This window comes from Eriocheir sinensis, chromosome 15 (assembly GCF_024679095.1).
Source record: "Eriocheir sinensis breed Jianghai 21 chromosome 15, ASM2467909v1, whole genome shotgun sequence".
In the NCBI taxonomy this organism is placed as follows: domain Eukaryota; kingdom Metazoa; phylum Arthropoda; class Malacostraca; order Decapoda; family Varunidae; genus Eriocheir; species Eriocheir sinensis.
The window spans coordinates 20250745-20276372 of NC_066523.1; the positions used below are offsets into that span (position 1 = coordinate 20250745).

Consider the following 25628-nt stretch of genomic DNA (forward strand, 5'->3'; position numbering starts at 1 on the left):
GAAGTGACAAAGGTGCACACTCTCGCCTGGCCTCGCGAGCACCCAGACAGCCGCTTTGTAACTGATCGCTGCAGTATTAGGTGTGAAAAAGAATTTTTACCATTTGTGATGTTTCAGGTAAGACCTATGCATGGGAACACTGTGTGTGTGTGTGTGTGTGTGTGTGTGTGTGTGTGTGTGTGTGTGTGTGTGTGTGTGTGTGTGTGTGTGTGTGTGTGTGTGTGTGTGTGTAATAATAATAATAATAATAATAATAATAATAATAATAATAATAATAATAATAATAATAATAATAATAATAATAATAATAATAATAATAATAACAGGTTTATTAAGGTATAGCAGCCGTTGGGCTGAAAATATACAGATGGTAAATACATTAAACTAATATTCAGAGACACGCCAGTCCTCGTCGACAGACCGACTTGGTCGGCTAGATTTCGATCGCCGATAGAGTCGGTCCGGCCGTATTTTAAGACACCATCGCTCCTCACATCAACTATTTCTAAAGGTCAAAGAGGGGATCAATCTGCTTTTCATGAGTGTTTTTTAAGGTTCATGGCACAAAAGAAGGTTCAAACTACCACCAGGGTCATACAACTACCCCTGGAAAGGCCTACAGCTCCTACGAAAGCCAGGTCAAATATGTGAACTTGGGCGACGAAATGTTTTAAAATACGACCCTTAGGCCCGTGCTCCCTCGTGCAGGGGGGAGCGATCTTTTCCCTCTTAACGGGCCGTCTTCGGACAAACTAATAGAGACAAAAAGGAGAGGGAGGGTAGTGTGAAGGAGGCAGAGAGAGGATGGCGGCGAGGTGCTAATCTACACCGCGGCCCTTTGGGTTAACCTGGTAGCTGCGGGGATCATGTATCTTAAAGGCCCCTCTAAGCGAATTAATGAGAAAAAATCATCACTCACGCAAACCATTTCATAATATATAGTACCAACGCATTTGTGATCAGTTTACGCTTCATCTATTTCGGGGGTTTATATCATGGTAAAAATTTGGCTCATAGCTGGTACACGGTAAAGTCACAAATTTGGCCCGCCGCTGCTACCGGGTTAACAGGGCTATCACTGCTAGGCATTGTTTATCATCCACACTATCGCCAGCACTGCCCTTCGTTTGAATCGGTCGGTTCGCGGCGCATTGAAGGGGGTTAGTTTATTGTGGTGCTTGGTGAAGCGGGTGGGGGAGGCGCGTCGGGTGGCAGGAGGTGGCGGTGGCGAGGATGGTGTAGCAAGGTGATGCCGAATTTTCTGAGGGCGTCCTGGTGCCTGTCAGAGAGCCTCGGGAGACTCAGGGTGGTCAGGGCATTGTCGTAGGCTTGGTAATCAGGGCCTAAAATGACCCTGAATGCCCTCTTCTGTACCTTCTCAAGCTGCTGTTGTTGGGTGAGGGTAAGGGAGGATGACCACGCGCGCGCCGGGGAGGCATACATGAGTTTTTGCAGTATAAATGATGTGTATATGCCGCACAGCTCAGCAGCCGGTGCCCCCAGCGTCCTGAGTCTACTCAGCATGTACAGCTTGTAGGAGGCTGCTCTGACGGTGTTGGAGACGTGGAGCTTCCAGTTGAGCTGGTTGTCCACAGTGATGCCGAGTAGTTTGGTGGACTGGACAACCTGGAGGTGGTGTAAGCCAATTGACAGCTGCGAAGGTGGCACATCTCTCTTGGAGGAGCAGACGTGTATCACCACGGTCTTGGTGAGGTTGATTGTGGCACTGTTGTCCACCGTCCATGCCTGAATATAGGACCAATTTTGGTGCCTTGCAGGACGCCACACGTCAGCTGTAGAGGGGAGGAGTTAGGGCCCTGGGAGCGAACTATTTACTGGCGTGCGCTGAGGAAATCAGACAGCCACGAGACGAGATTAGGGTGAAGCCCCAGCTCATGGCCTTAGTAATGACAACAGTGTGGTCTACAAGGTCAAATGCTCTCCTGAAGTCGACAAAAGCAAGGGCAAGGGAGGTGTCTCGTTTGTCCAGGTGGCTGTGTATGAAATCTAGAAAGCTGACCAGGCAATGAGTGGTGGAGGAACGCTCCATGTTGCCAAATTGTTGGATGTCTATGAGGCTACTAATATCATCATAAACCCAGTTAAAAATGAAGTCTTCACAAATGAGGCTGGGGACGGGAGTGATGGCGACTGGCCTGAGGTCGTTTAGGGACTGGGGATGGGAGTGACGTAGGAAATTTTCCAGTCGCTTGGGCAAGTGTTTTGTTCAAGTGAAGTATTTATTATGGAGCAAGTGGGGGTGGCAAGTTCAGGGGCGAATTCCTTATAAATTTGATTGGGAGGTCAGTGGGCGTGATAGTTCTGTGTGTCCTTAATTTCTTTGATTTACTGAAAACATCAACCTCCTGGACGGAGGGGGGTGGGGAGGGGGATGGTAGGTATGTGGGGAGGGCGGTAAGATCAAGTTTTGGGAGGCTTTGACAGATACCCGCGAAATGGGTATTTATCTCCTCGGCCGCTCGGTCAGGTGGTGAATGTGAAGTGCAAGGGAAGGAGGGTGAGTGTTTGCCGAGTCCATAAAAAGACCTGACCTTGTGATACCACTGTCTGTTGTTGGCCTATTTAAGATGGTGTATTTGATCTGGATAATAGTTCGCTCTGGCAGCTTTGATCTCCCTGATGACTCTGTTCCTGAGCTGTCTGTAGCAGGCAGGGTCTGTGTTGTGGGACCTGTTTCTCTGCGAGATGAGCCTCTTGACGGTGGGGTAGATCCAGGGGGCGTTAGACGGATGAACTGGGAACGTCTTGCCGGGGAAGATGTGGTAGGCGCTGGTAATTGTGTGGTGGTACTGCTCCCATTTGTGGTTGACGTCTGGCTCATTTGTCACTTTAATCCAGGGGTGTTGCGTAATCCACTGCCCGAACCGCCTGATTGCCGAGTCAGTCAGAGGCCTGTATGACCTGGCGGAGGATGTGTGTGTGTGTGTGTGTGTGTGTGTGTGTGTGTGTGTGTGTGTGTGTGTGTGTGTGTGTGTGTCTATGTACTGCATGCCAGACACACACACACACACACACACACACACACAGACCCAGTACTCATACACTCCGAAAACCGGATCGCGATTCAAGGGCCGCACAAGAGCAGGATTTAAAGTTCTCCCGGTGTTTGTTATTGTACCCACACGTGTGTGTGTGTGTGTGTGTGTGTGTGTGTGTGTGTGTGTGTGTGTGTGTGTGTGTGTGTGTGTGTGTGTGTGTATGCTTGCTTTGAAGGGCTTCCTTGTTTTCCGCTGCCCCTCCGGAACGTTTCACACAGAACCATCCTCTATCCCGACGCCTGATGCTTCCTGGCTGTTCCGCGGACACAATGACAGCACACATGAACAGGCTGTGAGGGTGTTGGCTAAAAATATGTTTCAGAACGTTTCTTCTCTGACCACCTCCGTGACATTTATTTGATTTTCCTTGTAACTCAGGGGGAGAGGATACCTTTCTGCGTGGTCAGAGCACTTATCCATTCGTCGTCGTCGTCGCCGAGCCAGACCACAATACTGTGGCTTCGCTGCAGAGGTGAAACAGGAGACGTTACCAAAAACAGGCCTATAACGTCAGGATAAACCTTGGCCAACCATCACTGCCTCTTAGAACCTTAGAGGACTGTGGGTTCGCACACTGAAAATGGAAGATCAATTTCTTTGTTTTCCATACTGCAAAACAGCCTTTTCTGATCTACGTAGCTATGCTCCTCATCCATACGACGAAACCTTATGATTATAACTAATTATCTCTATTTCCATACTTCCTGTCTCCCCCATCTCTCTCTCTCTCTCTCTCTCTCTCTCTCTCTCTCTCTCTCTCTCTCTCTCTCTCTCTCTCTCTCTCTCTCTCTCTCTCTCTCTCTCTCTCTCTCTCTCTCGGTAGTAGGTCCCCCAACAGTTTTATGCGTGAGTCAGTAATTACTTCCTGCGTGCGTCCTTGGGTGGAGATTTTTGTTACCTTGCCGTAGAAAGACTTGACAAAATCGCGGTGAGGTCAGATTTGTTGCTCTTTATGTGCGCGTTTTGCATGCGAGATAATGAGCACGTGCTGCTGGCGAGGATAATGGCTGAACTTTTTCCATCCAGGTTTTCTTCACGTGTTTCTGTTAATTATGTCCCAGAATTACCATGCCTCTGCAATTACGCATTTTACGTGTGCGCACATCCGTCCATTACACACCCATCCGCGAAAATATTCGGAATACAGAGGAGACGAACCTGGAGTGGACGGTATCTCAGTGGAAAGTGCCGTCTGTCACCCAAGAAAGTAAATCCTTTTCCAGGCCTTGAAATATTTCGGAAACCTTAGAGACACGATAATTACATTCAGCTCCAGCGCTCACCCTCTCCAGCGTCATACCGTGCTTGATAATTCATAGGGCCCGCTGTTCGAGCAGCAAATAAAAAAGAAAACGAAACTTGCTTTGGGGGTGACTTTGAAATTCCACAGAGAGGTTACCATGATCCCTCGTTTCGATATAACCCGGGCCCTTATTTTCAAACGCTTGGGGCTCTCGTCACGACTATTTTCAAAGGCTCCAGATATGATTAACCGAGTTCTCATGACTGTTTTCTTTATGTTCATGGTGCAGAAGTCTCGTCAACTATCACTAGGCCCTTGACCCGTCCGCTTCGATTGACACGGATTTGGCCTTCCCTGGTAGCCTGATAACATATAGTTCCAGGTCTTTCTCTGCCTCTGTGGTGGATAGTGGAGTGTTTCCCATGTGGTATTGGTGTGCTGGATATCCCCTCCCATGGTGCAGGACTTTACATTTTTCTTCATTGAATTGTAACAGCCACTTTTCGCTCCATTCCATTAGCGTGGTGAGGTATGACCGTAGGAAATCCACATTCAAGGGGTTAAAAATACCCATGAAAACGCCCAGAACCTCTACGAAAGCCTTAGCAAATGTGGATGTGTAAGACCCGAAATGTGTGAGAATCCGAACGCAGATCTCATCCTTGCCTGAATCTTCCCGCCGTGTCCCTCGCCAACTCCTCATCAAGCAGTAGTTTGCCCTTCAGTCCGGCTTCCCTGACAGACCCCTGAGGATAATTAGTATAAGGTGGATGGCCTAAGCAACGGTCTTCATCGGCGGTATGATCCAACATGACAACCACTCAATTCCAAGCTGGTTCCTCATTTTGTTGTTGTTGTTGTTGTTGTTGTTGTTGGTTCAGTTTTCCCAAAGCCACTGTTTCTTATTCAGAGCATATTTCTCTCTCTCTCTCTCTCTCTCTCTCTCTCTCTCTCTCTCTCTCTCTCTCTCTCTCTCTCTCTCTCTCTCTCTCTCTCTCTCTCTCTCTCTCTCTCTCTCTCTCTCTCTCTCTCAAATAGTACCTAACAGTACAGTACACATAAATTTATCCACGTTCCTGTCGGCGGTGACCACGGGCGCCGATAATTAAATGAACCTCTTTTTGCTGAAGTAAAACCGGGCTCCACACAGACTTAACGAGGTCAATATTCTCAGATGCTTTTGCCTCTCATATCATTTAATTCTGAAAGCCGGAAAGGAGATCAAGCAGGTTCTAATGTAATTATTTAGGTTCAAGGTACACAAAAATGGTCAAACTACCAGAAAGGACATAAAACTACCCCTGGCAATGTTCAGAACTCCTACGAAAGCCTTATCAAATATGTGTACTTGGGCGCCGAAATGTTTAGGAATGAGGCACTTATTGGCCCCACGCAGTCACTTGAGCCACGGGAGACAACATACCATCGCGGACGAAGACCTCTTTGTATTCGTCGCGACGCACTGACGATAGCATCCTATTATCACCACTATCTTATCACCCTAGAGTCTAGACGGTGAGGAGTTAGTGGACTGGTATCATGTAAAAAGTTATCGTTTCTTGTGTTAGAAATTAAAGTCGAGCGGATCAGGTATAGCAAGGGTACTTTACCATGTGCATCGTGTTGCTTGCTTCCTTCGCTGTATGTTGTATGTAAACGTACGCTGATTTCCTGTTTTTTTTTTTTAACAAGAAAACGTTGGTTGTCAAGTGAGGTGAAGATTCCCACTGTGAACCGAACCAGGCGAGTGGTGCCGGGAAGCTAAGGCATTGACGCTCATCCGGGCCCGTAATGTCATGCGGTGAGTGAGCAGCGTTGTCGAGTGCACGTACCCTCACACAACGATGCCACTGGTGGGCGGGTCACGGGGTAGGTGCTGGGGTAACTACTGAAACGGTGACCTGTAATGACGGATCAGCGCCTAGTTGACTTTTTTATATGACACACACACACACACACACTCACACACACACACATACACAGACACACACACACACACACACACACACACACACACACACACACACACACACACACACACACACATTCACCCCCCTCACACACACACACACTTGCACGCTCAACTGCACGCACTAAAAAAATATTAATAGAATTAATTAAATACAAGTCTTCTAAAGTAGACTTATGCTCCTCTCCCACATAGCCGATTTCACACTACGATGGTCTACGATGCTCCGAAATGTGAGCATCGGCGTCAAAAGTATAGCCATCGGCATAGGATTACGCTGCTTGCACGAATAATCCCTTATGTCGGTCGACGGGGGTCGGCCGACGTCGGCCGACAGCGGAGCATCGGCGACGACCGCCGATTTTTTTGGAATGTTCAAAATAATCGGCCGACGCTGGCCGACAGCTCGATACCCACGATGGCAGCGTACGACGTCGTGCGATGTCGGCCGATGTCGGGGGGGGGACGTGCGATGGCTCCAAGACGTCGTCCGACATAATCCTCATAGTCGGCCGACGGTTTAAATCGCGCGCGCTTGCCAGCGACAGATGCCCGAGGCTGCCCGCTGCCCCGTAGTATACCGCGCGCCCGTCGGCTGACGACACTACGCTCCATCGCCCCTGTCTGCTCGCCGGTCTCCTCGCGTCCACTCACGCTACCTGCTTCGCCCATCACCACCTTCACCGCCTTCCTCAGCCGCCCAAGGGTCCTTCCTCCTGCCTGTACCTATCTCAAGTTACAGGGTAGACACACCTACACCGTTGTGCCGTGTCACCATGGGCCACCGGTTTATGTATATACCACCTCCACCCACGGTAAGTGCACGACTTGCGCTCGACGTCGTTGTGGTGTCGTGCGCCCTTCGAGCGACAGTCGTGCGATATTCGAAAGGCCATCGTTCATGTCGGGCTGTCATCGAGTACGTCGTACGCTGCCGTACTGACATATGCGCCGACATGTCGGCCGATGTCATGCGATGTCGTGCGATGTCGTGCGGCCAAGCCTCGATGCCCGCTCGACAGTCGTCGTTGTATGCGATATAGTCGTGCGTAGACGTGCGATCCTCCCTCGCCATGTCGTTGTGACCCATTTTCGGTCTGAAATCGCACGATGACACACTACGGTCCACGACAGCCAACGCCGATTTTGAGGGATGGGCCATCGTGGACCATCGTAGTGCGAAATCGGCTATGTGGGAGAGGACCCTTACTTACCTCTTATCTATTTTCATCTTTTCTCAACAAATGATGTGTGACTCTCGTTGGGGTTGAAAGATGAGTAAATATCATCAACGCAGACAGACATGAAAAGTAAAAACATTAAATGACACGCGAAGAATAAGTGACATCGAAGCTTAACTAGATTTTGAAGTCCCATAAACGATATTCACTGTTTTTCTTGAAGACTACATGGACTTACGAACGTATAGAGAAAGGAGCTTGAAACTATTTTATCACGTGACCGGAAAGAAGGATAGCACTACGGACAGCGCTTACCAGCCAGTCACTTGGGAGGCGTCTGCCACTGCGAACAGTGGGCGTCCTGTGCTCTGTTTCTCTATACTCAGTTTTGTGAGCTATTAGGCATCACATCAGATCACAGAAGCGATGGAAGACTGTACGAAAACAGTATAATTCTGCCTTTAATTGCAATGTCTCCATTATAATGTCTGTGAGACGGTGGTGATATAAGTACTTATAGAGGAAGAAAATCCCTGAAAAAGCGACCTGACGACCACCATGCAGGAAGTTATCATCTCACAGGAGCTGCAGCAGGCCAGGTCTGCTGTGTTCGGCGGCTACCGAAGGAGACGACACGATACACCTTCCGACCCTGAGGTACTGAATCATGTGTTCTTCAGACGCCCCAGCAGAAGGCACTCCAGGCGCCATGCCAAGTGTGTCATACACCAAAGAGAAAATTCTACTTTCTTCATAACTAACGGGAAAGATAACAATTATTTCCAATTCAACTTCAGTGAACTGACAACATTTGACGATGACATAGACAAGAGGTTAAGTGACACTATCAGCAGTGGATTTTATGAAGACAGCGAGAGAGGCAGCATCAGCAGCAGGAACAGCAGCAGTTCCAGCAGTAATCATAGCATCAGCAGCATAGTTTCTGGACGGCAATGGGGCTTTCAGGTAATATAATCCTCAATTGTCAACATTAGGATTTGCTTTGCTTTGCGTCTCCCTTTGCTGTCACGCTGTTACGTGCCTCATGTTCGTATCTGTTGTCACAAGAACAACTGGGCGTGAAATAAGTCCCATGCCAAACACATGGAAGTGAAATATCTCCATTATCAAGGGCGGATCCAGCCTTGAGTTTTGGGGGGGGCCAACTGTTCATCGACGACGGACTGTACACATGGAATTAAGTCACATCGGATTGCATTGTGCTTTTCAGGGGCATAACTCAAGAATTAGATCCAGAATACTTTTGGTCTTTATTAAGCATATATTAATATATAACATATAAGAATCACAATAATCACATCGTAATATTTAAAAACATTGCTTTCATCAGCCTTGACCTTTTTTAATCTTGACAACCCCGTCTTCTTGCCTCCATATGTAACACATTCACATTCAGTTTCGTAAAGAGTTATTTTATGAGCGTCAAACCTGCGTAATATGTAGCCTAATGAGTGTATATATGCCATAATTGTACTGTGCTTATGGAAGCTTTTTTCTGCATGTAATAAAAAAAAACATTTATTTTCGGAAGAAGGTATTTTTTATGAGAGTCAAACATACGAAATATGTAGCCTAATATGAATAATCGAGCTGGTAGGAAAGGATGCCTACGTACTGTGTGATGGCGCGGGGCGAGGCAGGAGACCAAGGCCCAGGTCAACAGCACCCGCACGAACAAGTGCGCTCGGCTTGGCCGAAAATGGTACCTCTTCCCAACATCATATCTCTGCCGTGGTTCAACCTAGACACTTCCAATATCTTTCATCATGAGGAGCAGAGGAGGAAGGATTGGCGATGAGATAGCAGTAAAAACTATTATGTTTTCGTTTGAAATTACCACACAGGGCATTGGTGAACAACACCTATTTTTCCAAAAATTTGCAGTATCGCTCGCGCGCTGGGAGAGTGACAATAGACCCCTAGCCCGAGGTTTATGGGCTAAAGATTCGACAGCGCACGCCCTGAGTAAATTCTATATTTAGAAGTCCTTGCTGAAGCTCAACCTTGGTATTTTCCCTAATCGCTGATTGGCCGAAGAGGCCTTCCTTCTCAGCGCTTAATTCCGATTCGCTTGTGCATTGAGGCCATAGAATTGGATTTTGTTTTATGTAGTAGAGCGATGCAGTATCGACTATCGAGTTCTACATGATATGTATATGATTGAGGGAGGCTGACAGTATCTGTAACGAATTTCTTTGGGGGGGGCCAAAACATACTCTCAGAGCGTTTGGGGGGGGCCATGGCCCCGTGGCCCCCCCCCTGGATCCGCCTATGTCTCCATAAACTTAAATATCGCAATTAAAATTTCAGTGAACAACACAACGACGTCAAGAGTTGTCTGGCGTGGTTCTCATGGATAAGCTTTATGGTTCAGTCATATAATAAATCATCTTTCTTGAAGTAGACCATCGCTGTAGCCCCTTTAAAACTCAGGTTTGAATATTAACACATTAAGATTGCTTAGTTCAGTGGTTTTCAACTGGAGGTCCATGGACCACTGGTGGTCCATGGCGACTTTTTGGGTGGTCCACAAGACGTCCACTGTATTTGGCAATAAATTGGAAAATGAATGTACATAATATTAGATTTACTGAAAATTCAGTACGAACAATTTAACCAAAATAAATAAATGGTCATCCATTTTATCATATTATTCCTATTTAAGAAATATATTGGCAATCTTTAAGTTGTAGATGCTGAGTTGCATTTCGAGTCACTTTCAATTTCTAAACTTAAGTTATTCTAATATGAATATCTAAGATTCACTGTGCAAGTCGAGGTGACGAGCCATCTACCATATTCCTTGCAGCTGCCGCGTGCCCACATATAACACTCGAAAAATGGTTTCTGTTTTTTTTATATAATTTCTCGAAATTCAGTGTTGAAGAAATATCTTTCAAACCAAAATGCTTGTTGTGTGTGCTTGATTTATTCTAACTCAAAAATGAATTGGTCCGTGATTTTTTTTTTTATTGGGTTGGTGGTCCGTGGTCTTTAACGAATTGAGAACCATTGGCTTAGTTAAAAAAAATATAGACAGAGCACTAAATCGCGCTGTATGAGTTATGTAACAAAAGTCCAACCCAACCCATTCATAGAGCTGCGTGAGGTGTGGGGAGTTAGGGCTGCAGTCCGTGCGACGGCTCGGCGAGGGACGTCGGGTTAAGATGAGCTTGAACACGGCCTGATATTACCGAACACTTCAAAGCAGAGAAAAAATAACACATTTAGTACCACCACCACCATTACTAGAAGAAAAGAAGTTTTTTTTTTTTTTATTGATGATATAAAAAACAATATTTACGGTAGTGATTATGGTGAAGATAAAGAGGATGAGGATGATGATAACAGCTTCCGCAACAACAATGATAATAATAATAATAATAATAATAACAATAATATTAATAATAATAATAATAGTAATAATAATAATAAATGCAACAACAACAACAACAACAACAACAACAACAGCAGCAAAACCGAGACATCAGACCCCGGCAGCGCAGTTCCTGTCTTGCTGCTCAACCTTGACTCACCCTGTCACCACGATCGCCCTGTCCCGCCTAACCCTACCAGCCTCCCTGCCGCTTACTCCCTGCTTCACACTCCTACAAACCTCGATCTGATACCAATACATGCTCAAAACCCATGCCAACAACCCATGCTTATAACCTCCGCCATTAATCACTCCCGCTAAAATGTGCCACTTTCCCCTGCCACTAATCCCAGCTGAGAACCCCTGCTGTTTGCTCAGTTTAACCAAGGCCATCTCCCCTCTAGATGGCCTTGGTTTAAGCCCCCTGCCGATGACCTCTGCTGTACAGTACTGTTTAGTTTCTGTTTCAATTGTCCTTACTCGTACACGGCTTTCAGAGCAGCTTGTTTATTCCCCTTAGATCACATTCTTATATTTGGATGCAGCGAATAATCACCTAAAAAAAATGTTGTCTAAATATGTGTTTCTTTTCTGTATCTCAAGAATGGTGGAGATTACAACAATGAAAGGCCGCCTACTGACACTTAAATGTTAGCGGTAAATTCATTCAAACGGAATACTTGTCATTTAGGAGGTTATCATTTATCTTTTTCAGCTGCCACTCCAGTGAGAGGGCTTTCATGAAAAAAAAATAACTCGAGGAAATACGCACGAGAGAGAGAGAGAGAGAGAGAGAGAGAGAGAGAGAGAGAGAGAGAGAGAGAGAGAGAGAGAGAGAGCGTGGGGGTTATTTTGTACGAGTTAACTGACTCTAGGAATAAAATTAAAAAAAAAATCCCTTTCTCTATATCTGTCTCCCGAGCACAAACGTTTCGAGGCGGGGTTTACCGGGCTGGGGTTATCTGAGGGTCAAGAGGAAACGCTGTGCTTCAATGTTTGCTTTCTTGACCATAACCTTCGTAAATAAGTTACACCGAAAACAAAAGATAACGAAACATCAAAAGAAGTAAACGTTTTGAACAGAGATTAGAAAACTTTTAGTATTTTTAATTAAAGACTGCCACAAGTTCTTTACTAATATGCACACACGGACGAACGAACACACACACACACACACACACACACACACACACACACAGAGAGAGAGAGAGAGAGAGAGAGAGAGAGAGAGAGAGAGAGAGAGAGAGAGAGAGAGAGAGAGAGACTGAGACAGAGCGGATGTGACAATCTGAGACAGGCTCGTGCCGGCAGCTCGGGAGAGAGGAGCCGAGGAGCGTGAGGAGGAATGAGGGAATGACGGGGTGGTGCACAGTGATTGCAATGCCCGTACACGGCAAGGCGGAATGACGGTGAGGAAGAGGACCGGTGCGGCATTTCCAGACAGTGTAGAGGGAAATAAACTTGGGAGGGTTGGGGAAGAGACCTGCCGGGTTTTGCAAGCTGGAAAAATTTGTGGTGGTGCGTGATACTTTACCAGGCTGCAGAAAAACGGGAAATCCCAGAGAACATGTAGTATAACGGGTTTCTCTCTCTCTCTCTCTCTCTCTCTCTCTCTCTCTCTCTCTCTCTCTCTCTCTCTCTCTCTCTCTCTCTCTCTCTCTCTCTCTCTCTCTCTCTCTCTCTCTCTCTCTCTCTCTCTCTTCATTTTTTGTGTGTGGAGAGAGAGAGAGAGAGAGAGAGAGAGAGAGAGAGAGAGAGAGAGAGAGAGAGAGAGAGAGAGAGAGAGAGAGAGAGAGAGAGAGAGAGAGAATATCCGCATCCTGAGGCATCCCATCGACCCCTGTGCCGCTGGTCTAATGCGCCTCTCCCTCCCCTACAGACGGAGGAGCTGCTGACGGACGTGCTGTATTCAGTGCACTCCCTGATGGGCGGCACGGTGACGGGCGTGTGGAAGGTGGGCGGAGAGAGTGACCTCGGCGGCCCGTCCACACGCGGCGAGGTGCACATGGAGCAGGTGGTGCAGCTGCTGCAGGCGGCCTTTCAGGTCAGCCAGGAGACGATAGACCGACTCCGCGCTGACGTGCGGAGCAGACCGGTGAGTGAAGGCTCGGCAAGGTAATGAGGAGCCCATATATTGGACAGAGTTTAGAGATGGAATAAAACTTCGATGCAATACTGCTCAGAGATCCAATTTACAAATAACTTATACATTAATCTGCAGTGGCATTACTACTTTTTTTCAATCACAAGCCCTGACGTCGCTGACACTATCTGTTCCCCCTTTCACTAGCCACCGGAAGTCAACCTTCAGCTGAGCATAAAGGAGGCCAAAGACCTACGCCCAAAGACCGTCAAAGGTGAGATTATATGCGACAGTCAATCCTGTAACTGGGCTGCGCTTGTCATTCTCTGGCACGCACGCCTCACCTCTACCCATAACACTATATAGGTTATAGTATTCGCCTGAACCGCACAGACAAGCAGGAACTTTTTACAATAATGTAATTGTTATAATACTTGAGAAATATATTTGCTTTCACGATTGTATCCGCTGTTATAAACAATCCGTCTGCCCTCAGGAACGACCAACCCGTACGTGATAGTGATAGTGCCCAGCGGCAACGCCTCCCACAGGACCAGGCTCGAGAAAGACACACTCTGGCCAAAATGGAATCAAGACTTTACTTTGTGAGTTGTCTTGCTGTCCTGACTATTGTTTCTTGATCTGCTGTGTCTTACTGATCACATTCTTGGTCAAGATTGACAATTATAATATCTTATTTTCATGTTTTGAATTTCAGACCCATATCCAATTTCCAAAAGGAGTATCTGCGGCTGGAGGTTTGGTAAGCAATACTCTCATTTTTTCGTTTTGTCAAAGTACAATGAAAATTACACTTTGAACTGTATGAGGAAATACGCACGTTGGTTGTGTTTTTGAAGTAGGTTTATGACGTCGACTGTCTTTAGGCACGAGCACGACCCCGTCAAGATGCGGCACGCGCTGACGGCGGTGCGGGACATCAAGGGCATGAGCCGCCTGGTCCGGGGCACCACCGCTCAGGTGCAACAGCAGACATCACATCTGCTCGGCCAAGTCGTCGTCAATGTTAAGGTGAGAAGCTGCTTGCATGAAGTTGTGACTTTTCGCATTGTGTGTGTGTGAGTGTGTGTGTGTGTGTGTGTGTGTGTGTGTGTGTGTGTGTGTGTGTGTGTGTGTGTGTGCGTGTGTGCATGCGTGCGCGCGCCCGTGTGCTTCGTCAGATAAATGATCCATGTTGATAGATAAAAGTGATACGACACCTAATCAAAAACAATTTTCAGGACCTGAGTGAACGAGGGGCTGACGGATGGTTCATGCTGGAAAAGAACGAAGAACGCTCCAAGGAGCGCGGGAGCATCCACCTCGCAGGCACCGTTACTTCGAAGGCTCCACTGGAGAACAAAAGTCGTCAGTCGTACGACGCCCTGCTGGCCCGCCTCGTGCACCACCAGCTCACCGCGACCAACAACAACAACGAGGTGGGAAATAAAGCCCCTTCATCGCTAATTATCAATGCTACAAAATAAACCTACAATTATACCTACAAAATAAAGCTTATCGTGCTTTAATGCTTGTTATTTAAAGGGTAATCAATATGCGTACTCTGAACAATATTGTGCTTCACTTGTCCAGTGGAAGCAAGGAATTCTTGAAGCTGTTTGAGTAACAAGGAAAGGAAAGTCACTTTGCTTAAATAATCCCTTGGGAAAATGTCTCTATTAGTAGCGTCCGACCACTGACGTGTTCATCTTGCCTCACGTGTGTTTCATCTCCAACAGGACAGCGAATGGTTGAGGCCTTGGGACGGCCACCTAAGTGGTCCGGGAGCAGCGTCCTTGGCACAATACGCCATCATGCTTGACCTAAGCGACGCCGCCATCCAGCTGGCGTGGTGGAAAGTGTGCAGCCCTGTTCCCAGGGCAGATGGTGAATGGATTTTCTCCCGGCTGCGGAGTGTCCAGGCGGCGATGTCCAAGAATCTGTACCAGGAAGAGGAGATGCTCGAGCTGCGACTCTCCTTCGCCAGGTTCGTGCATGATCACAAAGAGCGGCTCAAGGATCTGCACAAAGCCTTCCCGCCCTCTTCAGGCATCATTGCCAGGCGACAACTCTCGTTCACACTCAAGTAAGTGTATCTGAGATGGAGGTGACTACAAAGAGAGAATTAAATACCTATGTATGGTATATATCATTTTCCCTTTCCCCGCATTCTCTTACTCTTTTTATAAATACGGCAAACTTCAAGAAAAGACCGATGTCAAGCATATCAAAAAAGTATATCATGGAAGGAAAATCACATGTAAAAAGTTGAACTTTACAACAAACAATCTTTCTTTTCGCTCCACTGAACGAATACCTTTCCTTCTGCAGAACTTTCCAGTGCATGCAGAACCACGCAGGCACCAGGGCGTTGCTGGACATGGAGGGCCTCCCACACCTGCATGAGATGGTCACCTCCTGCCTGGCCACGCACGCTAAAAACTGGTAAGGAAAGCTCTTTGTCCCGGCCACTTCTTTACTCGCCTCAGGAGTGTGGTGCGGCAAGGAGAGCAGAGTATTCCGCCGGATCACCACCATCAGTGAACCGTATACTTGATATGTCACTGCCACCATAGTAACATACCAGAAATGATGCATGAGCACTCTCCGTCACCTGATGCAGGCTATCATCCCCCTTCCCCATCATTGGCTTTTTTTCTGGAATTTATATTTTCCCTGTTATTGTGATTTAAACATGAAGTAAACTTCGCTATGATAGCAAAAAGGTGCAAGTTAGATTATTATTATTAGGTGTCAGATGATGAAAAATATTTATAAAAGAGGACCGAAGGAGTGACTGTTAGCTGGAAATGACAGGAGAAAATAAAACGTTAAGAGAAACCCTTGTGATTGGCAGGTGGACGGAGGCCATCGACGAGCTGCGGGACGTGCGGACCACCGACGAGCAGATCTCCCACGTGATCAACATCCTCAAGAAGACCCATACCTTCCTCTCCATCGCTGCCAACACCTACAATGCCATCTTCATGAAGTAAGAACTCAGCAGTGTTTTATTTTTATTCTGAATTTCATTCACTCCAAATAAATAAAAAATCAACATGGAGGTGAACCGTTTAATAGTGATTCAAGTATATGTTGCTCGTAAACTTATGCTAAGACACCATAAGATCAATGCAACACAGTTCGACCGCACCAGAGGAACAGTTAAGGTAACATTACGTATCGCATGTGTGTAGACTCAACTTGTGTTTCTTGTCCACAGGGAGATGAACATTCCCTACATGCAGACCACCTACTTGATGGTGAGTAAAAAGATGAACCCGTGCGTCAGGCCACTAGTCATGAACATCTACAATCGTTTGCCAGCACGAGGCAACCACGATGAGGAGGAGACGGAGGAGTGCGAGTACAGCTTGGGAGTGGGCACCTCTCTCTGGGAACTCTACATGAACCTCGGCCGCCTCCACCAGTGAGTAAATGTTGTGTGGGCATCAGTAAGAGGGGAAGGGGGGAACTAAAATTGGTACCCTTACGGAATGCATATATGTCCTGAGAAGTTTCCAGCACCGTTCACCTGCTTCTCCCTGGGTAGGTTGGGCGAAACCCTGCCGGATGAGGCCCGCGCTGAGTCTGGAGTGAGGGAGTACCACCGCTGGTTCTCGCGGGGCGTCCTGCGGTGGCTGGAGTTGGCCCTCTGCCGGGCTCGAAGCATGATCAAAAGAGCCGTGGAGCTAGACACACTGGAGCCCCAAGATAACTACTGTAAATTCAGTTCCTCGGCCTCTGACACACTCGGTGTCTTCAATGAGGTGAGTATTACGCCTCTTCTTTGTGTGCCTTCCAAAGTTAAACATTGAGTCAAATGATATATATAATAAAATCATGAAACTGCATAAAATCCAACATTATTGTCGTAATTTAGATGTAATAGATCATGGTTCGTTACTCGACAGGTCAAGATCTGGTGGCAGAAGCTGGCCTGGCCTGATCCCGAGAACAGCGCCGTGGTGCTCACCAAGATCCTGGAAGACATCTGTTCCTGTGTGATCTCTTACTCCAATCTTATTCAGGCGAAGGTAGAGGGGATCTTCAAAGAGCAGGAGAATATAACGCGCGTCTTTATCACCGAGCAGGTAAATCGCTTGGGTGATTAGCTAACCCAACCACTTCGGGTACCTTCTCTCATAGTCTGCCCTCAAAGCACAGGGAGGGGGAGTTCCATATGGCCCCCCTAAGTCATCCAATAACTCAGTTTTTTCTTTATAATTAATTTGCTACCATTCAGTCAGTTCCTATCATAGTTTTCCAAAAAGTGTATCAGTCTGAGATATTCATCTAAGGGTTTTCTCATGTATTTGGTGCCTACGTCAACTCATTTTAAAGGCATTTTGTAAACAGACAGACAGTCGAACAAACGAAAGCAAACACACTGATAACGGCGAAAACTTTATCTCCCTCAATAATGAATGATGGCGGCCATCTTCAAAATAAAATATTGATCATTATGCCAGGCGATAAGTTCTTTGGAACACGCTGTTTAATTAATTATTATTATGCTCATATGTAATTAATCAATTTGGCATTCCCTCCCCAGATCTGCGTCGGTTTGAACAACATCGAGCGGGTGAGGATGGAAATGGTTAACCTGCCAACCCAGTTCGGCTTCCAAGAACTGCTCCTGAAAATCCGGGCGGTAGGCAGCGGTGACTCTGCCGCCGCCCAGCTTGAGGCCACCGTGGACAGACTCATCGTCAACGCCGTGGAGAACATGGAGGGGAAAGTCAACGAGTTCATCAACACTGTGTTGGAAAAGGTGAGCTCGCCTACCTCTTTCATCTCAGTCCCAAAAAGATAACTGTTCATTTCATCCCTATACTGATACGCACACTGTGTAATATACTAGAAATTAAAATGCAAACCGACAATTTCCCGGACAGCAATATATGAGTAGTACATACGTGGACATCCAAAGTGTGCTGAGTATTATGGTATTTCAAGTGGTTTTACTTAAGTTGCTTTTCAAACTAACCAAAATATAATACTGGAGCCTCCGCGTCACACGCCTACCCCTCCACAGATGAAACCGACACTGGAGCGGGCGGTGAACGAGGCGTGTGAGGCGCAGAGCAGCCGACCGCTCCTGGCCCAGGTGCTGGACCCCTCGCTGGAGCTCACCCTCGACCGATTCAACGCCTCCAACTTCAACCGGTTCCTGTGGCGTGTGTGGGAGGTGGTCGTGGAGATCTTCGACGCCACCGTCGTGAGGAACAGAGAGGTATGCGTTATAGCCCTACAACATTTTCCCCAACCCTTTTCTTTTCTAGTCATGAATATCCTAACTTAGCCTACGTCACTGGTTTATATTTATGTCTCAGAGTAATAATATATTCTCAGAATGCAAATATATTCAAAGTAACATTGAGTTTATTGCCTTCATGCTAGAGTTTATTAAAATGTGTAATCAGAATAACAGAGGATGGTGTTTATAAGGCTGATTGTTTCTGTAGCGAAGAAAAGCCAACTACTTCGGAGGTGTGCACAGCATCCTAGAGGCCACACTGAACTTCATCTCCCCGCCTGACGGTAAAGGCCTCGACGAGAAGACAGCCATGACGCCTGGTAAGTGTGCACACGGAGGCCATTCAAGTGACCTTTGCCGCCCAGTCCAGGACCACTCATTAGCCCCGTAGCTCGGAGTGAGACAAACAACATAGCAAAACCCCGTAGATCAGAGTGAGACAAACAACATTACAAAACCCCGTGGATCTGAGTGAGACAAGCAACATAGCAAAACCCCGTAGATCAGAGTGAGACAAACAACATTACAAAACCCCGTGGATCTGAGTGAGACAAACAACATAGCAAAACCCCATATATCTGAGTAAGACAAACAACATAACAAAACCCCATTGTTCGGAGTAGGACAAACAGCATTACAAAAACCTCCCAGAAGCTTTCCATTTCACTTTTACATTCTTCCAGATTCTCAAATTCGTGAGAACTGAAAACTTTTACTGAAAAGTTTATCACTTTCTAAATTGATCCGATCCATGGAAGGGAGAGAAAATGCAACCACTTATAAATAATGCCAGGAAGCGGTCAGTAACATCAGCCTTCCTCCTCAGCCTACACGTCCCTGATGGAGCTGCTGGAGTGTCTCAGGATGTCAACAGAGTCCCTCATTGCTCAGTACTACCAGGAGCGCTACGATGAGCAGATGGAGGAAATCCTACCATGCAAGGCTCGGCTCTACGTCAGGGTAAGATCAAAGATAACATGAATATAATGAACTTGCAACAAGTAACGATATAGCGCTGTCGTGTCACATATACAGACACAAACGCAATAATAATAATTGTCTCCCAAGACAAAATTGAGTCATCAGACTTTACAATTAAAACCAAACAATCTGTGATCAGAAAACTGAAGCCATAGACCATCACCGTCCTAATATATCAAGGCTCCAACAAAAAACCTAACATTCTCCACCGTTGGTGTTCCCGCGCTGCCGCAGGTCCTGTTCACGAATTCCGGGAAGCTGATCGTGGAGGTGATCATGGCGAAAGACATGGTGGTGGAGAGTGACACCAGCAGCATCACCTCTCGCGGGGGGGGTCTTGGCGCCACCGCCCACCAGCCCGTCGACTCTTACGTGAAGGTTCAGCTGGTTCCGCAAGAGTGGTTCCCGGCCGCCCCCATCCGCAAGACAAAGACGCAGCGCAAACAAGACCCAGCCGTTTATGAGGAGACCTTCGAGTAGTAAGTTTCTCGCGAGTACAAGTTCCCCAAGCAAGCCTAATTAGCATCACAAAATCATTCTTCAAGGAAATAAGCGTGATCACACACTTGACCGTGATGGAGCTACTGAAATGCAACATTATTAGTGCAACATGCTGATGACTTAGTTTAAGGTGATATGTGTAGTAATGCCAATTTCAGTAGGTAAGTGGTATTAAGAATGCATTGCAAGACTTAAAACATGAAAATTCTTACTGGAAGCAAAACTAACTAACTATTAATCCCAACTAAGCAGGGAGCCAATACTTCTCTGGCCTCATTTAGCACGTCACCTAGCAGCCACCTCCTCCAGGCGCCCTTCTGAAGAATGCACTAACCTAATTCTCTCCCGCAGTGAACTGAGCAAGAAGGATGACGGGGTGCGCGCAGGCTTCCTCCTCCTCACCCTGAAGGACTACAACCTAGGCTTCACCAACACGTTCATCGGGGAGGCGGTGGTGCCGTTCTCCTCGCTCCAGTGTGTCGACTCCTCCCAGGTGCACACCGTCCCCAACACCTGCTTCACCATGACCTCCCCAGGCCTCGACATCGGTAAGTCTTGGACTATTTTTATTATACAATCTTAAGCTCAGTGAAGTTACGTCTCCTATGCATATCATATGAGAGGTAGTTTCAGTCTAATCGAAAACACTCTCCTACTTCAAGTAAAACCAACTTAAATTAATTTTGGATTATATTGATTTTTCTCTCTCACATATTTTGTTAGTTTTATAAAGCAATATAGCAACTTCCTTCTATGATTACAGGATACAAGTCCCTGCGAGCGCTTCAATTCAGAACCGGGGACAAAGTGGCCTCTTCATTCATCAAGAAAGTATCGAAGAGACTGATTGAGCCAAAAGCAAAGACGAGCACGCCGTTGCGGCCCGATGAGGACAAGGCCAGGTCCAAGAGCCTAACCTGAGGGAGACTTGCTCTCCTGAGGCGTCGGCATCACAACAGCTGCCGAGGCTGTCAGTGAAGGGCACGGCTGCAGACGCTCCCATTCCAGGCCAGGCGTGGAGTGATTGTCGCCTAAGTGCCTTTCTCTCCATCCTGTGTTGTCTACTGAAATGAGCAACTCTACCAGCTAGACAAAAGCTGGTGGCATCACCGGAATTTATCTGACGAAGCAATGCCTGCCGATGAATACTTATAAGCTCGACATACTTATACAGCTCGACAATCACTCTGCTGCCAGAGCGACTTAACGAAAAGTTAAGCATGAAATGGGAAGAGTCTGTGCTTAACCTGATTATCTGTGATCCTGTGTACATACCGAGCATGTCGCCGCGCCCACCGACGAGGCAGTTACGCAGCGCGGGGCCACGGCTGCCTTGGGGACTGGAGTGTGTGGTGCCGCGATCCAGAAACAAGCGAAGAGTGGACTCTTTTGTTGCCTAAAAGCCTTCGCGTCAATGATGTTTTTGCAGATTTAGATAATATTGCGTCATTTTTGTGATATAGACAGACATTTCCTGAGTGCAGTGTTAATCGTAAGAAAATATGTGTGCGTGCCAGTAAGCGAGCGCGCGCGCGCGTTCATATGTGAGTGTGTGTGTGTGTGTGTGGGTGTGTATTATCTACGGAGTCCATTACAAATACTTATAGTGATTGATTTTGTGTGAGTGCTTGAAATATACTATGAATCGATATATATATATATATATATATATATATATATATATATATATATATATATATATATATATATATATATATATATATATATATATATATATATATATATATATATATATATATATATATATATATATATATATATATATATATATATATATATATATATATATATATATATATATATATATATATATATATATATATATATATATATATATATATATATATATATATATATACACACACACACACACACACACACACACACACACACACACACACACACATATATATATATATATATATATAATATATATATATATATATATATATATATATATATATATATATATACACACACACACACACACACACACACACACACACACACATATATATATATATATATATATATATATATATATATATATATATATATATATATATATATATATATATATATATATATCACTGATAAGCTCTTTTCCTTGCCAGTCATTACCAAAGTATTGTTTCACGTAAGTGATAAAGTTCCTTGTACGTCAATGCTCACAAGGCGGACAGCCTCTGTTTCCCCACAAAGCCCGAGCTGACCAGGAAAAAAGTGATCGTATTTTTAGAGATGCTTGCAGTAGGAGAAAAGAAAGAAAGGAGTCACAATATTACACTCTAGGTATACAGGGTTATACGTTATAATATAATTATACCTTCGTCCTAGTGGTTCTGAGGATTAGCCAGGTGCGCAGGGCAGGCGGGTGTCTTCACAACAATACTCTCAGCAACGGTAAGTGATGAACTAGTCGTGTCGGCGTCGGATAAATTTTGTGGTCTTAACTTTTATAGTCAAGTAATCGAATAATGTATTGTTTTTTTATGTTGTAATATATATACACTAAATATTTATGATAATCACTTTGTATACTTTGTACCATGACGTCAATAGCGAATCAAAATACACTATTGATATACGGCATGATAAACATTTTCTTCATCCTTTACATAGAATATTAAAAGAGGCCAACATGTAGTCAATAATGAAAAGGTTGCGTGACAAGTGATTTTTAGTATATCCACCACTCCCCAAGCGGCTTACACACATGAAATAAGTGCGGTGAAGGAACAGAGTGATGAGGTGTGTCACGGGAAACAAAGGTCGAGGAACAGACGAGGGAGGACGCGGCAACACGCAGAGAGAGAGGCTGAACTGACGGGAGATGAAACGATACATGGCTTCTATACGGTAGTCAAAGGGAAAAGGCAAAAGTAAGCCTGTACGGTAAAATAATGACTGAAAAGTGGGTAGGTAGTATTTATAATTAAAAAAAGGCGTCATTATTTTCTATTTTCTATTTCTAATGTGCCACGTGCCCGTATAGCCGGAGTTGGCGTTGACGGACTATGCAGGTAATATATGTCGAATCAGTCTCACGGAGTAGTCGCCGGTTTGATACTAAGTCATCCCAGCGATATCCCATGATTCTGCGTAGACATTTATTACCAGAGGCATCAATCTGCCTCTCTAAGTCCCTATTTGATGTCCATGTCTCACAGCCATAGAGTACAACAGGGAACACAAGGGACTTGAAGATCCGATTCTTTGTCCTTCTGTATAGGTATCGACAACGCCATATACTTGTGCTGAGCGAGTCCATAACACCGTGGGCCAGGCCAATCCGCCGTAAGACTTCCTGGCGAGACTCATCGTTGTTATGAACTACGCTACCAGGATACGTGAAACTTTTAGATATCTCAACGTCCTCGTCACACGCATGAACAGACTGTACTGTTTCATCTAGCAAGCCTCCAAACACCTGTACCTTGGTCTTGGCCCCGGAGACCTGAAGTCCCAAGGGCTTCGCCTCCTCGTGCAGTGCCTCGAGAGCCATCACCAAAACCTCTAGCGACTCCGCCAGGATTGCTGCATCATCAGCAAAAACAAGGTCAGTGACCCTGGTATTGCCAATGGATGCTCCGCAATTACTCTGGTCCACAGTTCTGCCCAGTACCCAGTCTATACAAATGTTGAAAAGCGCTCTCTGTCCCAGAATACAAGCCAGTCAGCAAACCAGTAGTCCTCGGAGGAATGCCAGTACCACGGAGTAGCAGAAGATCCCAGAGTGCCTCGCGATGCACTGAATCAAACGCCTACTTGAGATCGACTTTGGCTGCAAGCATCCCCTGTCGAAACTCACGTCGGCGCTCCACCAGTACGCGAAGCGCTAGGATACGGTCAGTCTCTGCAGCTTCAGCAGCTGGCTGCGAATTTGCATCAGCAATAGGTGGGCAACCACTTTGCCTGGCACCCTGAGCAGTGTAATACCACGGTAGTTGTTGCAGTCCTGGTGGTCCCCTTTCCCTTTCCAGTTAGGGACGACCAACCCCCTCTTCCAGTCAGGAGGAATGGTACCGGACTGCCATACAGTAGTCAAGATCGCATGCAACCCGCGGATCACCTCCTCACCTCCAGCTCCAGCCTCACCTCTAGCTTTGAGCAGCTCCGCACTAATGTTACAGGTGCCAGGTGCCTTTCCACCCCTCAACTTTGCCACAGCCTCTCTGACCTCAACCAGAGAGGTGGGCTTTCGTCAATGGATTGATCATCATCCGCCACCTGCAACCCAGCAACTGGAAGCTGCCCACGTGGAGGGTCCGCCATGTACAACTGCTCAAAGTACTCAGCCCAACGAGCCCTCTGCCCATCCATGTCCGACACGAGGCAGCCGTCAGCTGTTCGGATAGCGCTCACCTGAGAGGGAGACTTGGAGCGGAGCTTCTTCAGGGCTCGGTAAGCAGGTCGGAGGTCATTCGCATTTAAATGGCCCTCGACTTCCTCAGCGAGACCCCTGACATACCTCTCCTTGTCTCTCCTCAGGAGAGCTCTAGTCCTACGCGACAGAGCCCTGTATTGGTCCCGATTCCCAGCAAGTCTGGCAGCGCGACTCTCCTCAATATTCTCCAGCGTCTCCACCGAGGCAAAGCCACTCCTAGATCTCGGGCGCTCTCCAATGCACTCCTTGGCAGCTCGCAGAGTCTCACGTTTGAAGGTATCCCACAGTTCTACAGGGTCCTCCAGGGTGCTGAGCACATCGAACCGATTTGAGACTGTCACTGCATACTCCTGAGCACATGCCAGGTCCTTCAGCCTCTCGAGATGGAACACAGTAGTGTTGCATCTCGAGATTCTTCTTGACCTGACATGAAGCTTGAGTGTTGCAACAACAAGCCTATGTCAGTTGCAAAGAACTCAGCACACCGGTAAACCCTCAAAACACAGATAAATATAAGATATTTCGAAACACGTTGTTCGTCACAAACACAAAAATGATGCTCTGTGAGATATTGCTGCTTTTTCTATGGACATTATTTGAATACCGCAGCATTGCCCTGACCCGAAAGAGAATTACTAAAAATTCTAGGCTGGTCATCATGGGTGGCGCAAAAAAAGAGGAAAACAGTTGGAGCTTGGATGACAGTATTTATTAAAGAGGCGATGCATTTTCATATGGACAACATTGTTCGGTATCCTTCACTTATATCAGTTATCACCTAACTAAATTCAATGTACCAATTTTGTTTAAATTATTACGTTCATTGTCTACTTTTTAAAATTTCTTATGATCTCCTTCAAGGCTGTGTAAAATAATGTTATTTTTAAACCCAGTGAATAAAGAAACGGCAGTTTAAGAATGGAAAATGTTCTACGATCTCGCATTTGGAGTACGGTTTTCTCCATGGGAAGGCTCAGCCAGTGTCGCCAAGGATCCCCTGCCGGTCCCCGCAGCCTGGCTGACAATCTAAGTGTTGTTGGTGGGAGGCTTCGTCAGGAAGTGAAACTCAAAACTGGAAGACTGGAGGGGTGACGAGGACAGCACGCCGATGGGGTTAAAACTGAAGCTGCTGGAGGCGCCCAGCGGCACCTTGCAGTAGCAGCGACGATCCCCGCTGTCGTTCATCTTGATGGTGAAGCCGGGTTTCTGGGGAGTTAAATATCTCTAGTCGCTGTTCTTTTGTGTTGTTAGTTAGTGTTAGAATTCACCATTGTCGCCTTCGAGTCAACTCACCAGGTCAGCCGCCCATGTCTTGTAGCGGTCCGTCTGGGTGAAGTCAAAGGCGAGGCAGCCCACCACGGCTACGGAAAGCAGCACAGACACTCTGCAAATTTTAATTGAAGGGTTGGGGGCAGAGGGGTGGTCTGGCGACTAGCCAACCAGACGTGTCAAGCTGGACGCTTTGAATCCTATATTTGTTTACTAGGTAAGAGGCAACAAAGTGAGACAAATGTTTCATGACGTGATACTTTCCAATACTGCAAAC

The 25628-nt window shown here is 46.3% G+C and overlaps 1 protein-coding gene across 1 annotated transcript in view; it reads left to right on the top strand.

Moving 5' to 3' along the window:
• The window catches only part of LOC126998723 (uncharacterized), an 82178-nt gene extending 61583 nt beyond the window's left edge, over positions 1-20595 (top strand). Inside the window, exons 5-23 of the mRNA XM_050860712.1 lie at positions 12729-12944; positions 13140-13206; positions 13429-13537; positions 13651-13695; positions 13820-13964; positions 14174-14371; positions 14672-15018; positions 15264-15377; positions 15790-15924; positions 16156-16362; positions 16486-16702; positions 16847-17026; positions 17488-17706; positions 17971-18168; positions 18401-18512; positions 19019-19152; positions 19408-19652; positions 20026-20222; positions 20438-20595. Of these exons, the coding sequence (XP_050716669.1) occupies positions 12729-12944; positions 13140-13206; positions 13429-13537; positions 13651-13695; positions 13820-13964; positions 14174-14371; positions 14672-15018; positions 15264-15377; positions 15790-15924; positions 16156-16362; positions 16486-16702; positions 16847-17026; positions 17488-17706; positions 17971-18168; positions 18401-18512; positions 19019-19152; positions 19408-19652; positions 20026-20222; positions 20438-20595 (3243 nt within the window). The remainder of the gene's footprint in view (positions 1-12728; positions 12945-13139; positions 13207-13428; positions 13538-13650; positions 13696-13819; positions 13965-14173; positions 14372-14671; positions 15019-15263; positions 15378-15789; positions 15925-16155; positions 16363-16485; positions 16703-16846; positions 17027-17487; positions 17707-17970; positions 18169-18400; positions 18513-19018; positions 19153-19407; positions 19653-20025; positions 20223-20437) is intronic.
• Positions 20596-25628: the final 5033 nt, after the last annotated feature.